At 40.1% G+C, this 17,224-nt stretch overlaps 1 protein-coding gene across 1 annotated transcript; it reads left to right on the top strand.

Annotated features, from left to right (window-relative positions):
- The first annotated feature begins 2,905 nt into the window (after nt 1-2,905).
- LOC149478630 (protein strawberry notch-like) lies at nt 2,906-13,605 on the top strand. Its single transcript, XM_089708529.1, has 14 exons — nt 2,906-2,979; nt 4,554-4,638; nt 5,659-5,754; nt 6,071-6,172; nt 6,608-6,661; nt 7,763-7,917; nt 8,214-8,292; nt 8,913-9,122; nt 9,499-9,674; nt 10,083-10,244; nt 10,738-10,979; nt 11,396-11,549; nt 12,407-12,541; nt 13,425-13,605. The coding sequence occupies exons 1-14, from the start codon at nt 2,977-2,979 to the stop codon at nt 13,572-13,574; spliced, it is 1,803 nt and encodes a 600-aa protein (XP_089564655.1). The 5' UTR covers nt 2,906-2,976; the 3' UTR covers nt 13,575-13,605.
- The last annotated feature ends 3,619 nt before the right edge of the window (nt 13,606-17,224 follow it).

Below are 17,224 nucleotides of genomic sequence, written 5' to 3'. Positions count from 1 at the left end.
TTGTTTCATTACTAGTATAAAAAAATTTAAAATGGTGTTCTAAATGTTCATCATAATATTGTTTAGCAATATATTATCGTCGCTATCCGTAAAAACCCATCATCATGGTTACCTTACTTGTTAAATTTGTTTGTTGAAAACTTGTTGAAAAATGATGAAAGTATTAGGAAAAGAACTTATTTAACATGATTGCTTAGTAAAATGATGATAAATTTGACGATTTTTGCCATTAAAATGATTCTAAACAGGTAAATGCATGAGTATTGAGGAATATTGTAAATAACGTAAATATACACTTGCCTGTGAAATTATAGGCCAGAATTTGGTGTCCAAAAACTTCTGCAATTTTTCACAATGCAATACATTATTAATATTCGGAAAATATTTATTAAATACGCAACAATATTAACTTAAATATTCGAAGCGACGCAATTTTTTTGACACTTATGTCATATTGTCAAAGTGAGAGTTGCTACAAATTTATTATGGTAACTACCCATAATCAGGGAATATCGCTTTTTAATAATTCGTTCAGATACTCATTTTATTTAGCATAAATAATAATTGTCTCATCCAACAATGCTTCTGAATGACGTTGTTGGCAATTTATCAACAAACTCATGTACAAAAACTAACCTTTTGCACAGAATATTACAGCATACATAGTAGCCTTGGGAAAACTTCGTATTAACAGTGGCAATACCAAGTTAGGTGTGAAAGTGATAGAACACAACAATTTTCTTGTTACACGTCAAATGTTCATACCGAAATCTCCAGTGTATTAGATATAAGCTTCAATACTATCTTGGAAAAGTTCAATAGTAAATAGATCGTTCGGTCTTAAATTGGAATTTAGTTAATGCAAACCAGGACACTTAGAAACACACATTTGTACATTGATCTACTATTACTACGTTTTAGTATTATTATTTTAGCTCAATGCATTTGTAAGTTTAAACTTTAATCATGACTTTAAAAGATATGTAATGTAAGATATGTATTTCGCATTTATATTAATTAGAAATTATTGCGGTGACTAATTAATTTCTAAAAAATTTGTTTATCGATTAAAGCGTCTTATTTACGGTCCATCTTGACGTACGTCCCGCCAAGGTCATACACGATGCACGACGCAAAACGACAGTGAATAGCGTTGACGTACGTCAATAATTATTATTATTATCTTGCTGGATGTGCACGACCAACTTTTCATCCAGCAAGCACCCCCACCACCGCGAACGTCGTGCAGATGGACAGTGAATAGCGCGGACGTACAGCAGATTAGTGTTGCCAACAGAAATTAATGTAAACGTAGTGATTATATCCTCTTTGGTAAATACTTGGAAACGTGGCCTATTGATATGATTTTTTTGTGATAACTTATGCGCTGATTACACCTAACAAGTACAGTGGCGAGTCAGTAAATACGCTCTCGGCCGAGACAGTTGCCGAACCGAGTGGGTGTTTACACGTATTTCACTAGTGGCGAGTCAGTTCAGTTTTGATCACGACGCGGACGTCTGCAATGGATCGAAAAAAAAAAAAGAATTTAAACGGGTTTTAAATCGGCTGTTTCCAGATATTATTAACGAATTGTGGGATTTATTAGAAATAATAAATAAAAATAATAATTCTTTGAAAAAATACAATGACGAAACGAACGAGTGGCGAGTGGCCGAGTGACGCGACGAGTGCGTGTTTATACCTGCCGAGCGGGATAGCGAGTGGGTACTCGGCCGAGTAAACAAATTGGGATTCTAGTGACTGTCTCGCCGCTCTTCTCGGCCGAGTACTCGGCCGAGCACTCGTTGAAGTGTTTATACCAACCGAGCACTCGGCCGAGGACACTGACTCGCCACTGTACTCGTTAGGTGTAATCAGCGCATTAGTGAGTACATGAGCAAGCAAGAAACGGTTATTTTTGATTTTTATGTACACAGGAAATCCCAATTATCATTACTTTTGGATCAACCTTGTACACATGGACAGTTTATATTCAGAAGTTATTATTTTAAAAGAACTCCAAGGCGAATTGTTGAATAACACAGATTTTATGCAAAAGTCCACTGCAGAAAAATGGCAATTTATTTAAAAAAAATATCTTGACGAATTTGTTTGTTTAAAAAAAAATGATTAACTATATACTCTCTGTTCCCGCCACTTTAGCATTTACTGAAAGAGTCTTTTCGGTCATGAATGTGAAGTGGCGGGAAGAGAGAAACCGAGCTTCATTAAAAATTAATTAAAAATGAGCTCTTGAAATATATAAATTTAGATTTGGAATGTTTGGATTCATATACATTCATTTAAAAATAATGAAAAATTCTTAGTTACTGCAAAAAGTACAAAAAAATACATTTTTTAAAATATTTATTTACTCTTTATTTACCTCCTTTAAAATCAGATATACTTTATTTCTTCAAATAAAAGTTGGCAACCCTAGCCATGCTTGATGCGCGCACGATCGTCAGTAGGATACATCCAGCACCGCGGCCTTGAGCCGACGTACGTCGGGGATTGACCGTGAATAAGACGCTTAAGAAAAATGTATATCGATTTTACGTTCGGATACGTAAAGGGACAAGTAGTAAGTTTCTGTTACATTTAAGAATAAAAGTGAACATAGTTTCTATTTCCAAGAAAAATTGCTTTTTAATAAATATTGAATGCTTTCAAATATTTACGTGAATAGTAGAAAATTATAATAATTGAAAGTTTTTCAATGATAACACTGCAATCTTCGCTGTATCCGAACGTCCAACTGTACAAAATTCTTTTATCTTTGACAAATTTTTAATATGGCGGAAGCATTGACCGCCGTCAGGTCGTCTGGTTTTTAAAACGTGTGAATTGACGAATTTTTACGTGTTTATTTCGCGCGAGTGATTTAATAAAAAAGTTTATATTTTGTATACGATCTGTTATCAGAAAAAAATCTTATTAGACGAGCTACATCCAATTAAATCCAAAATAAAAATGGTAATGATAGTTTTTTGTTTTGATACTTTTTTACGAACTTTACTTTGTTCCCTAAACATGACTTTTGTATAATTTTGGTGTTTTGAAAGTGATTTATAGATAAAAATATAGTTAGAATATTTAACGACCTCGTGAAGAATTCAAAAGTAGCATTTTTTAATAATTTTTTCCTTGTTTTTAAGGTTTATAACCAAAAAAATGTGTCATGAGGTAATGGATGTTTCTCATGTGTTAAAATTTCAAGTGATTCCTCTTAAATTTTAGTGAATCTAAGTACGCGACGCATTAATTATGCAAGTTGGGTGTGGCTGTATTGATTTTCTTGGAAGGTTCTAGGTCTAGCATTAGAATACATCCTAATAACTGCACTCAAGACTTGTGCAAAGTACAATAGTGCAATGCGGTATAGACTCACTGAAGCGATGTTTTCTTTGATTTAGCACATTCGGTTTTACTATTCGACGAAGAAAGATTAAAATGCTATTCGAGAATTGCATAAAAATCTACGAATGCAAATATTTTTGACATTGTTTCTTGAGACATGTGCATTAAGGTGCAATTTCATAGTTTTGATTAAAAATTCATTTTTCGATAAGTAGTAGATTGAAATGGTAGTTAAATTGAGTCTTAAACCTTCGTTATCAGTTATATAAGTGTTCACGAGAATTGTTCTCATGCCAGATTCAGAAATGTTGAAATTACATGTGTGCCAAGATAGTTTTTTGTTGTTACGATTTTATGAATCATAAAAAATATATCAAATGGAAATGTTTTTACTTTTACTATATTGTATGAATGTTAGCATTTGTCTTGAATAGTTTTTTAAAGCTTGGAATAATTTGTTTCATCTAAAGCATAATAAAACACATTCAAAAATGAATGATAGTGAATCAATTTGAGAATTTCGAAGTTGCACATTAAAACATTGCTATGAACACTGAAATACTGCTACATTGTTGATGTTAATTTAAATGTAAGAGAAGTGATATCAGTATGATAAAATGAACCGATGGAATGTACAATAAGTACCCAGTAATATGGTGTAACAATGAAACCTTGTTATGCAAAAATATTATCATTATTATCAATTTAAAATAAAATATGGTGTCCTATGGATTTCATGAATGAACAAACAAATTCTAACTCCCACATGGTCTTATCACATGTCCATGCGGAAAAAATATTAGAAAAATAGGATGAATAATTATTTTTAGTAATAAATGATAATAGAAATTACTTATAAGTAAAATAAATGATAAAATTGTTTATGACTACTTTTGACCATTTTTGACTTCGTTAGTCATTTATAAGTGTAATATGTTTGAAAGGTATACTGAAAGATATTTTCTTTGTGTTCATAATTATTGTTGTTTATCTAAATAGATAGAGAATTGTAAAAATAAATATTTTACATAGATTATAATTTTGTCATTATTAATAAAATTGCTAGGAATGAAGAAAAGCCCTTGTAAATAACAAATATTACATTTTTATAGTATGTGAATAATTCAAGTAATTTTTATAGTTAATTTTAATTTAAAACACCATGTTAAATTGTTTTTCCAACTTTGCAGTCAAAACGTAATGGTGATAATCCACCCTCAGATGATGATTCCGATTTCGATGATGATGAGGATCCAGACAATTTGGAAGTGCCAGGTATGATTAACTACCATATTTGGTTAATATTTTCGGAGTATTATATCTGTAGAACGACCGGCTCTGCTGTATTGTAAACAATTTGAATAGGTAACTGTATCCACATCTGGCACGGTATAATAGTCAATGGCTATTATCGTAAAAGTAATCAAAGTTTAGGGTCTTTTGTAATTCTTAGAAACAAAGCACATGCATGCAGTAGCCTGAAGGCCTGCTTCGTCATATCTCTTTCTCTTAAGTCAGTTTGTTACTTATCTTTTCACAAGGCACACCAAAACATATTGTTGAGTTAACTGTGAAAATTGTAACATGTCGCAAAAAAGAAAACAATATCGAAGAAAAATCGCGTATTAATTCAAAGCTACCTGGCAAAAGAATATAGTGTATCACACTCGACAATTTTAACCGTTTGGAAAGAAAGGGAGAAAATTCAAATCCGGTTGTTACAACTATCGGTTTTTACGACTCAATATGACTAGTCCCTTCGGTGTTGTTATAACAGATTTTGACTGTATTACTACATGATATTGTCATTTTGTTTGTAATCTGATTATTGGAGTTATATTGTGCAAAAGTGAGATCCACTTTTCCAATATCACATTTAAATGGGATAGATTACATAAAGCCATCTTTTATCACTGAAAACAAAAGACTAAACAATCAGTGTTTACATCAAAACAATGATAAAAAATAGATAAAATATTTAGTGCCTCAATAGTGGTGAACTATAGACATTCATTTACTGCTGTACACGGACTGCTCGAGCAGTCGCAACCTAACACTGAAATAATTTTTCAAACCGGACAATCGAATAGTTCCTGTAGGGTGTTAAATCAAACTAACTTTTCTGTTTTATAATGTTTGTATAGATAAAATTAAAAATTAATAGAAAAATTGTCTTTTTGATTTACAGTTAGTAGATATGGTCACTTACTACAAAAAACTGGTTATGAAATCTAGTCAATTGATTAATACGATTACGAATAGCATAATTTGTATATGAGGAAATAATATTTTTAGGCGGCGGAAAGACGTTGGCTGCAGCGGCGCGTCTGGGCGACAAGAAACCGGCCCCACCCCCTGCTACTGTTAAACCTACCACTAATCCTTTTGCAGGTAATATTATGTTTTCAAAATTTATCTCAGGAATTTGGTGTAGCACAGAATAGAATAGAAGAAAATTGAATTAAAAGATGAACTTTTTAGTAATAAAGTAAAATATTACCACTCTAGTAAGATTTTATGTAATAAAAACTTATATAAAATCGATTTCAAAATATTCGTTGTATTAAGATTTAGTTTAGAAATGAAGGATTGAAAAAAAAATAAGTAAGGTAAGTTGTAGGTAGTAGAAAATACCTATTATCAAATCGCTCATTTGTATATGCTTTAATATCCAATAGCATACTAACATTATTAATCTTTATTACAGCGCCGCTAGGTGTCGCTTTCGGTCACGCGTCAAATGTGAAGCCCATTAGGATACCCGCCAGCTCGCTAACAAAACCAGTCAGTCTTGGGCTGGGCAGAGGAGGTAGGATATCTATTATCTATATTAGTTGCATAAAATAGGAAAAACTATCTTTCGATTGTGAAAAAAACATGGATATATTGCAAATTTCAAGATAATTGTAATAAATTTTAAGTAGTTGTGATTAAAAGGAAACTGGATCATTTTAAAAGTTATACAACAAGTTTTTACTTAATCACAAACAAAAAAATAATAATGTAATGTACGATCCAATTAATAATAGGAATTTCAATGATCACTATGTGAAGTATAATTTAGTTTGAATGAACTTGTCACAATATGGCGCAGAATCGATCTTATTCGTTGCTCTCTATCTTAGTTGGATCGTAAAATACACCCACACTTATTATTATCCACAAGTATAATTGTTTAGTTTTTAATATCATTAAAATCAACTTTAAAATATATGAGAATGGTATTAAAACATAATGTTGTTAGCGGCCGGGATGCCCGGCACCTCCGCGCTCAACACCGCCTCGCTTCTCGCGCAGAGTGAGTAGCCTGTACCCTATGTGTAGATACATACTTATATGTTATATCGCTGTAGATACTAATTTTAAGGAATAATTCTTAAAAAAAATGTTCAATAAAGATCCCTGTGTAGATGGAATGTTTTATATGTTATAGCGATGTAGATACTAATTTTAAGGAAGAATTCCAAAATTTGTTCAAATTGGTCGCTATTGTTTGGTAGAAAAAGAGTAAAATTGCATTCATTTACAGATTATTAGACTTTTACGGGTTTAGAATCTTGATTTATTCAATTTTTGAAGTGAAAACTTCTTTAGCGGCGTTGAGCACTTATTCTGCAATGGGTATAAAATCTTAAACTCGCGTCAGGACACGTGACCTGATCGAAAAAGCGTAAGACGGATACCATTCCAAAATATCAAACATGCTCAACGTTAATAATCAAGTTTTCACTTCTGCCGGCACTCCCGGAGTGCAACCCGTCTTTTTTGTTGATACATTTTCTTTAGACAGTGTGGAAAAATAAACACACAAGTATCAGATTCTAATGAGAATTATTAAAAAAACAATCTTCGTGGCATGTGCGTACGTGCATGCGTGCGCACACGCAATAGTGTAACGTGCAAATGAATATAAGTTTGTGTTTCGAGAAATTCTATTAAATTAAATATTGTAGATTTATAATTATAAAAAATTGGGGTTATAATACTGGATTTATAGAAAATTGTAAAATTTATGACAAAAGTTCTCTAACAAATAGGATATGTTCTAAAATATTCACATTTATTTCAATGTAACTACACTTATAGCAAATATTATTAATTTTCATGACTCTAATAATCATGCATTTTTTTTATAAAGAATAGAGATATGACGTCTTTGACGTCTCATAAAGTATTTTAGTTTTAAATGTACCCTTTGTTATATGCAGATATGGCAACAGGTACATTTTAGAGAAAACCTCTAAAATTAGCAGCTTTTTTTCCTTAGTTTAAAGCTTTTCATATAAACGCATGCGTGCACCCTCCAATGTACACAGCCTTAAAGACCCCCTTTATATTGATTAATGTACTTATTAACAAAAAACAAAGCAAAAAACATTAATTATACAACCATTAACAGTGGAAATGGTGGGCATCCAAGGCATGAACTCGTACCTGCTGCAGAATCTGAATCAAATACTAGCGTCCGGTATGGGCGGGCCGTTAGCCGGTATGCTCGGACAGTTTGCGCAACTACCGGCGTGGCAGAATAAGGCCATGTGGCAGCAAGAGAAGGTAGGATATTACTATTATGAAGATTTTGTTTGTGTTTTTTTCTTTGTGGAAAATAGTAACTAGTGTAATATTTTTTTGGGGCTCTACTAAGGACTTAAATTTAAACTGTTAAAGAGTAATGTAAGAAACATTTCATTCGTCAAATTCATATATCTCACAGATTAATGTTTTTACTTAGGTTACGAAATAGCACATTTTTCCGTCTCGAAGGACCAAAATTCATAAAAGGACATTAAATATTTGAGCATTTGGTTTTGAACGAGAAATAAATAATAATATATTCATTATTATTACAGGGACCTGGTGATGAGGAAGAAGTGGATGACGAGGAAATGGGTGTAGCTGAGACATACGCAGATTATATGCCTACTAAATGTAAGTGACAATAGTTTAATACACAATCTTCTCATTTTGAAAAATATCGCACTTAAAATCTGATGCTCTTGTTCAAAAAGCATTATGCACTTGTTAAAAATATTAAATTGTACATGAGTCAGTTTTCATCCATCTCAAAAGACCACAGTAGAACTGCAGTAAAATTAGCAGTTAAAAACTATTAAGTTATTATACACCAGATTAATTTAGTTCCATTACTTCATGTTGACCATTACTTATTAGCACAAATCCGACTCGAAGGACCACATAACTAATTTCTAAACATACATAAATATAAACAGACTAGATTGCCTATCTCATCTATCCTGGTACTTGTAAATAAGCCATCAATAAGCCAATTTGTTACTAACAAGTGGACCAATGATGATGTTACAATAAATAAATTAATTATCTTAATATATATAAATTTCGTGTCACAATGTTTGTCCTGATTGGACTCCTAAACCACTTAACCGATTATAATAAAATTCGCACACCATGTGCAGTTCGATCCAACTTGAGAGATAGGATAGTTTAAACATGTAGGTACCACGGGCGAAGCCGGGGCGGACCACTAGTAAATATTATAAAACCATATTCACCTAACCCTCTACTTGCAGTGAAACTCGGCCGCAAGCACCCGGACCCAGTGGTAGAAACAGCCTCTCTATCCTCCGTAGAACCGGTCGATGTTTCATATCAGATCGCACTACCTGATGAAACAGTCCGAGGAGGGTTATTGTCAGCTTTGCAGCTAGAGGCAGTCGTGTATGCGTCGCAGGCGCATGGACATATGCTGCCTGATGGCACGAGAGCTGGGTTCCTTATTGGTAAGTAAAAGGGGAGAAAGGGGGGGTGAAACTTGCTTTGGCATAAGCAAGCATGAAGCATGAAGGCAGAAGGTGTGATAAATTATACAGCTGTGTGCACTTGTAACAATATTGTAGATTTATATATTATAATAAGGAAATCTGAAATCTTAACAATTCGACAGCACATTCATAGAAAAGTAATTTCAATCGCAGTCAGCTATTGTTATTAGAAAAAGTAGTAATTAACAGTCAGTTAGTAATTGTTAACTACTTTTTCTGATTATCAAATATAAATTAAAACATATATCTGCGCATTTTCTTAACATAAAAGAAATCGAATAAAATACTTGTAAATAATTATATAAATAGATTATAAAACTATATTATTTCGCAGGTGACGGTGCCGGTGTAGGCAAAGGCCGAACAATAGCGGGTATAATATTCGAGAACTTTCTGCGCGGACGCAAACGGGCCATCTGGGTGTCTGTGTCCAACGACCTCAAGTATGACGCGGAACGGGATCTGAGGGATATTGGAGCGTCGTATATTGAAGTGCACTCTTTGAGTAAGGTGTGTATTGTGTATGTTTTGTTGTGTATGCTATCAATTTTGTGAAATAATTTGAAATTATTACATAAAAAATCCTATCTAGACCAGAAATCAGAAATAAACATATTACGGTATTGGGTAATGATGTAGGATTTTAATAAGAATTTTAAAAGCGATCGAGAAGTTTGTTTGAATCAAATCGTAACAAAAAAAGAAAAAACAAACAAGCCTAAAATCCGTAGCCTTTTTAATTATTCTTATTAATACATATTATAAAATATACAAAATTGTCTGTGTGTTTTTAAAAAGTGTTTTTATTTATTTGTTTTACGTTACCTCGCAATAAACCGATTTTATGAGCTTTGATCTTTGACTAGTTAAACTATTTTTGCGATTTATTTGACGATAGTAAAATAACCTTATTTCCAGTTCAAATATGCGAAAATCTCCTCCGCCATAAACGGCAACGTCAAAAAGGGCGTGGTCTTCTGCACGTACTCGGCGCTGATTGGCGAAACACACGCAAATACCAAATATAGGACAAGACTGAAGCAGCTGCTGCAGTGGTGTGGGGAGGACTTTGACGGACTTGTATCCTTTTTTGTGTAAAAATATAGGTCTACTGTAGTATACTGAGGTGAAAAAATACGTGTGTGGAAAGTATTTGTGGAAAAGCTATGTGTGCGTGCGTGTATGTGTGCGTATGTGCGTGCGTATGTGCGTGCCTTAATATATGATACCTGTCAAAAGCGCTAAAACGTCCAAATAGTGTAAAATTTTTTGACAACCTACTAATATTATAAATGCGAAGTTTGTATGTTGGATTAAAACATAGGGTATTTTTTTATCCCAAGAACTATACAGGTTTTTATTTGACTACGCGGGTGAAGCTGCTGGCGAAGAGTTAGTGATTTTACTAAATTATAGTATATTTATTAGGAGTATATTAAAAATATAGAAATTCAGACAATCCACGAGACCACAATTAAAATTAGAAATATGAGTACTATAAAGAACCACGTAATTTTTACCTATTTCGTCATTTATTTCAACACTAGCACGATTCCCCTAACTCGCAACCCAGATCGTGTTCGACGAGTGTCACAAAGCCAAGAACCTTTGCCCGGTCGGGTCGGGCAAAGCAACGAAAACTGGACTCACTGCCCTCGAGTTACAGAACAAATTGCCTAAAGCGCGTGTTGTGTACGCCTCAGCTACCGGGGCTTCGGAGCCGAGGAACATGGCGTATATGGTGCGGCTCGGGATATGGGGGGAGGGCACACCGTTCCCGACGTTCATGGATTTTATCAATGCTGTGGAGAAGCGGTGAGATATTTATAATTTTGGAGAATCAAGCCTTGCTTGGAAATATTTTTTAATTAATATGAACTAGACCGATTGATCGCCCTCATAATCACGTGCATTTTACATTTTGAATACATGACAAAGTATGATGCTAAATTACAACCAGAAACTATCCAGCCAATCAACATCCATATTACATTTGTCTTAAAAGGTGTAGATAGATTATTAGCGCTCCATGATTGGCACGTCAAAATATGGCTAATTAGTTCACATTTTACTACTGTTTTCTTTTTTTTGCTCACAATAGTTGAATCCAGTAATTTTTTTTATTATTTGTTTTATTTAGTTAAATCAAGCCGTCTCACTTTGCGTGCGTAAAGACAAAAACACACACTTAACGATTAATCTGATATAATAATATAATATTATTTTCCCAGTGGTGTGGGAGCGATGGAAATAGTGGCGATGGACATGAAACTCCGCGGCATGTACATAGCGCGCCAGCTGTCGTTCCACGGCGTCAGCTTCAAGATCGAGGAGGTGCCGCTCAGTGACGCGTTCCGGGATACATACGATAAGGCGGTAGCGCTGGTGGGTATTTACCTTTATATAATTTTAAAAAGAAAAGTAAATTTAGCCTATGCCTTAAGATTTCTGTATCTGTCCTTAGGTGAAAGAATTTTTCGTATTGTATTAGTTTATCTATTATAACCTTATGTTGGCTTATTTAATTAAACGAACGATGATCACCACCTAGGCTATTATACATATAGGTGTATAATAGGTAACAATATAATAGGTATATTGTATGTATACTTTAGAATAAAGCACGGTTCTGCCAGCGGATAAATCTGCGGGCAAAATCAAGTACATATGTAGTTCATGTGTTATTCTTATGTATAACTTATATTTACTGTAAAGTTTATTTTTTGGCTCAAAACCAACCATGGCTGGACATTGCGATCATAATATGAATTTGCCAGTCAGTCCAATTTACGGCGTAAACTGACTGGAAACAAGAGGTCATAATACGGCCCCTGTACTGTTTGAGCCAATTCGTTAAAAAAATAAACACGTATATATCTTTATTTTTTTATTATATTAGTATGTATTATGTATCCTTAGTTACTAATAAAGTTAACGATTACATAACACTAATAAAGATTTTACATGCATCATTTAGGGCCCATTTTTCAATGCTTGGATAAAACTTATTCGTCGAATAATGTATAAAACTACAATTTTAAAAACGTATTCTTATTGCCCGTATTTGACAGTTTACGTGACATTTTAATATTATCGTGTAATACTTTATTGGACGGATAAGTTTTATCCAAGCATTAAAAATTCGGCCTTTAGTAGTTTAAAACTTTATTAAAAAATTTTTGAGTTAAACTACACTTATAAATTTTTTTCGAGTGTATTTTCAAAGTTTATATTGTCCGTAGTGGGTGGAAGCCATGCAGCGTTTCACGGAAGCGGCCGAGCTGATCGACGCGGAGGCGCGCATGCGCAAGACCATGTGGGGGCAGTTCTGGTCCGCGCACCAGAGGTTCTTCAAGTATTTGTGCATTGCTTCCAAGGTGAGGACGGGGTTTGGTGGTATTTGATGGGTTTTAGGCAGGAAAAATGTGTGGTGTCCTCTTGCTTTGGCGTCGACTGACTGGAGGCAGAACGGTGGAAGCGAACAGCCCGCGTGCAATTATTTGCTCATAATTTATAATATATTATTTATTTTTGAATTACTGATATTTTAATTGAAAAATCTACTCCCATACGTCCCTCAAGAATTTAATGTTGCATACGTGGGTAAAGTTTCATTTATATTACTTCAATATTGTCCAAATAAAATTGATTCTCCGTTTAATTTTTAGGCAACTTCACAACGTTTTTCTATCGAGGCAAATTTTCTCAATCGTGTTTCGGTTCCCAAACGTCGCTAAACAAACTCTTTAATTGAATAAATCGATAAATAAAAAAAAACAAAATTGGTAGTTATGAAGAAAAAAATTGAATTGAATTCACCTTAATTTGTAACCACTTAAATGTATTTTCAATTAGTAGAAAAGTGTCGTTATTTTTGTATTCGATAGAAGCCAAGCGCTGTACAAGTGTCAAGTTTATCGTAGCCAAGTGGAACGTTAGTGAATCTATTTTTTTATAGGCCAGTCAATGATGCTATAAAAATTCACTATTGCTATGTCCATTTTAGTTTTTGTGAGTCTATTTGTTCAATGGCCAGTCAATGATGCTATAAAAATTCTCAATTGCCATGTCCATTTTAGTTCAGCCAAGTGGCACTTTTATGAGTCTATTTTTTCATAGACCAGTCATTGGTGCTATAAAAATTCGCTATTGTCATGTCCATTTTAGTTCAGCCAAGTTGCACTTTTGTGAGTCTATTTGTTCATAGGCCAGTCAATGATGCTATAAATATTCTCTATCGCCATGTCTATTATTGTTTAGGTGAATCACGCGGTGGTGACGGCCCGCGAGGCTGTGAAGTGCGGCAAGTGCGTGGTGATCGGTCTGCAGTCCACGGGCGAGGCGCGCACGCTGGAGCAGCTCGAGCGGGACGACGGCGAGCTGAGCGACTTCGTGTCCACCGCCAAGTGAGTGCTGCACCACTACACCACACTACACCACACTACACCACACTACAAGTGCGTGGTGATCGGTCTGCAGTCCACGGGCGAGGCGCGCACGCTGGAGCAGCTCGAGCGGGACGACGGCGAGCTGAGCGACTTCGTGTCCACCGCCAAGTGAGTGCTGCACCACTACACCACACTACACCACACTACACCACACTACAAGTGCGTGGTGATCGGTCTGCAGTCCACGGGCGAGGCGCGCACGCTGGAGCAGCTCGAGCGGGACGACGGCGAGCTGAGCGACTTCGTGTCCACCGCCAAGTGAGTGCTGCACCACTACACCACACTACACCACACTACAAGTGCGTGGTGATCGGGCTGCAGTCCACGGGCGAGGCGCGCACGCTGGAGCAGCTCGAGCGGGACGACGGCGAGCTGAGCGACTTCGTGTCCACCGCCAAGTGAGTGCTGCACCACTACACCACACTACACCACACTACACCACACTACAAGTGCGTGGTGATCGGTCTGCAGTCCACGGGCGAGGCGCGCACGCTGGAGCAGCTCGAGCGGGACGACGGCGAGCTGAGCGACTTCGTGTCCACCGCCAAGTGAGTGCTGCACCACTACACCACACTACACCACACTACACCACACTACAAGTGCGTGGTGATCGGTCTGCAGTCCACGGGCGAGGCGCGCACGCTGGAGCAGCTCGAGCGGGACGACGGCGAGCTGAGCGACTTCGTGTCCACCGCCAAGTGAGTGCTGCACCACTACACCACACTACACCACACTACACCACACTACAAGTGCGTGGTGATCGGTCTGCAGTCCACGGGCGAGGCGCGCACGCTGGAGCAGCTCGAGCGGGACGACGGCGAGCTGAGCGACTTCGTGTCCACCGCCAAGTGAGTGCTGCACCACTACACCACACTACACCACACTACACCACACTACAAGTGCGTGGTGATCGGTCTGCAGTCCACGGGCGAGGCGCGCACGCTGGAGCAGCTCGAGCGGGACGACGGCGAGCTGAGCGACTTCGTGTCCACCGCCAAGTGAGTGCTGCACCACTACACCACACTACACCACACTACACCACACTACAAGTGCGTGGTGATCGGTCTGCAGTCCACGGGCGAGGCGCGCACGCTGGAGCAGCTCGAGCGGGACGACGGCGAGCTGAGCGACTTCGTGTCCACCGCCAAGTGAGTGCTGCACCACTACACCACACTACACCACACTACACCACACTACAAGTGCGTGGTGATCGGTCTGCAGTCCACGGGCGAGGCGCGCACGCTGGAGCAGCTCGAGCGGGACGACGGCGAGCTGAGCGACTTCGTGTCCACCGCCAAGTGAGTGCTGCACCACTACACCACACTACACCACACTACACCACACTACAAGTGCGTGGTGATCGGTCTGCAGTCCACGGGCGAGGCGCGCACGCTGGAGCAGCTCGAGCGGGACGACGGCGAGCTGAGCGACTTCGTGTCCACCGCCAAGTGAGTGCTGCACCACTACACCACACTACACCACACTACACCACACTACAAGTGCGTGGTGATCGGTCTGCAGTCCACGGGCGAGGCGCGCACGCTGGAGCAGCTCGAGCGGGACGACGGCGAGCTGAGCGACTTCGTGTCCACCGCCAAGTGAGTGCTGCACCACTACACCACACTACACCACACTACACCACACTACAAGTGCGTGGTGATCGGTCTGCAGTCCACGGGCGAGGCGCGCACGCTGGAGCAGCTCGAGCGGGACGACGGCGAGCTGAGCGACTTCGTGTCCACCGCCAAGTGAGTGCTGCACCACTACACCACACTACACCACACTACACCACACTACAAGTGCGTGGTGATCGGTCTGCAGTCCACGGGCGAGGCGCGCACGCTGGAGCAGCTCGAGCGGGACGACGGCGAGCTGAGCGACTTCGTGTCCACCGCCAAGTGAGTGCTGCACCACTACACCACACTACACCACACTACACCACACTACAAGTGCGTGGTGATCGGTCTGCAGTCCACGGGCGAGGCGCGCACGCTGGAGCAGCTCGAGCGGGACGACGGCGAGCTGAGCGACTTCGTGTCCACCGCCAAGTGAGTGCTGCACCACTACACCACACTACACCACACTACACCACACTACAAGTGCGTGGTGATCGGTCTGCAGTCCACGGGCGAGGCGCGCACGCTGGAGCAGCTCGAGCGGGACGACGGCGAGCTGAGCGACTTCGTGTCCACCGCCAAGTGAGTGCTGCACCACTACACCACACTACACCACACTACACCACACTACAAGTGCGTGGTGATCGGTCTGCAGTCCACGGGCGAGGCGCGCACGCTGGAGCAGCTCGAGCGGGACGACGGCGAGCTGAGCGACTTCGTGTCCACCGCCAAGTGAGTGCTGCACCACTACACCACACTACACCACACTACACCACACTACAAGTGCGTGGTGATCGGGCTGCAGTCCACGGGCGAGGCGCGCACGCTGGAGCAGCTCGAGCGGGACGACGGCGAGCTGAGCGACTTCGTGTCCACCGCCAAGTGAGTGCTGCACCACTACACCACACTACACCACACTACACCACACTACAAGTGCGTGGTGATCGGGCTGCAGTCCACGGGCGAGGCGCGCACGCTGGAGCAGCTCGAGCGGGACGACGGCGAGCTGAGCGACTTCGTGTCCACCGCCAAGTGAGTGCTGCACCACTACACCACACTACACCACACTACACCACACTACAAGTGCGTGGTGATCGGTCTGCAGTCCACGGGCGAGGCGCGCACGCTGGAGCAGCTCGAGCGGGACGACGGCGAGCTGAGCGACTTCGTGTCCACCGCCAAGTGAGTGCTGCACCACTACACCACACTACACCACACTACACCACACTACAAGTGCGTGGTGATCGGTCTGCAGTCCACGGGCGAGGCGCGCACGCTGGAGCAGCTCGAGCGGGACGACGGCGAGCTGAGCGACTTCGTGTCCACCGCCAAGTGAGTGCTGCACCACTACACCACACTACACCACACTACACCACACTACAAGTGCGTGGTGATCGGTCTGCAGTCCACGGGCGAGGCGCGCACGCTGGAGCAGCTCGAGCGGGACGACGGCGAGCTGAGCGACTTCGTGTCCACCGCCAAGTGAGTGCTGCACCACTACACCACACTACACCACACTACACCACACTACAAGTGCGTGGTGATCGGTCTGCAGTCCACGGGCGAGGCGCGCACGCTGGAGCAGCTCGAGCGGGACGACGGCGAGCTGAGCGACTTCGTGTCCACCGCCAAGTGAGTGCTGCACCACTACACCACACTACACCACACTACACCACACTACAAGTGCGTGGTGATCGGTCTGCAGTCCACGGGCGAGGCGCGCACGCTGGAGCAGCTCGAGCGGGACGACGGCGAGCTGAGCGACTTCGTGTCCACCGCCAAGTGAGTGCCGCGCCGTGTGACGTCACGCCGTGTGACGTCACGCCGTGTGACGTCACGCCGTGTGACGTCACGCCATGCCTTGTCACGCTACACACTGCAGTATACCACACTACACTAGACTACACCACACTGCTCTACACAGTACACTACGCCGTTACTTTCTGTCCTAGGCATCATACGCTATCATACAGTATCACACACCTTGACACGCAGC

This window comes from Colias philodice, chromosome 21, assembly GCF_061535455.1.
Source record: "Colias philodice isolate Cphi_HAF_F1 chromosome 21, ilColPhil1 Martin Lab GWU primary, whole genome shotgun sequence".
Taxonomy (NCBI): domain Eukaryota; kingdom Metazoa; phylum Arthropoda; class Insecta; order Lepidoptera; family Pieridae; genus Colias; species Colias philodice.
The sequence above is the reverse complement of the archived record's forward strand: the minus strand, read 5'-3'. Positions and strand labels throughout refer to the sequence as shown.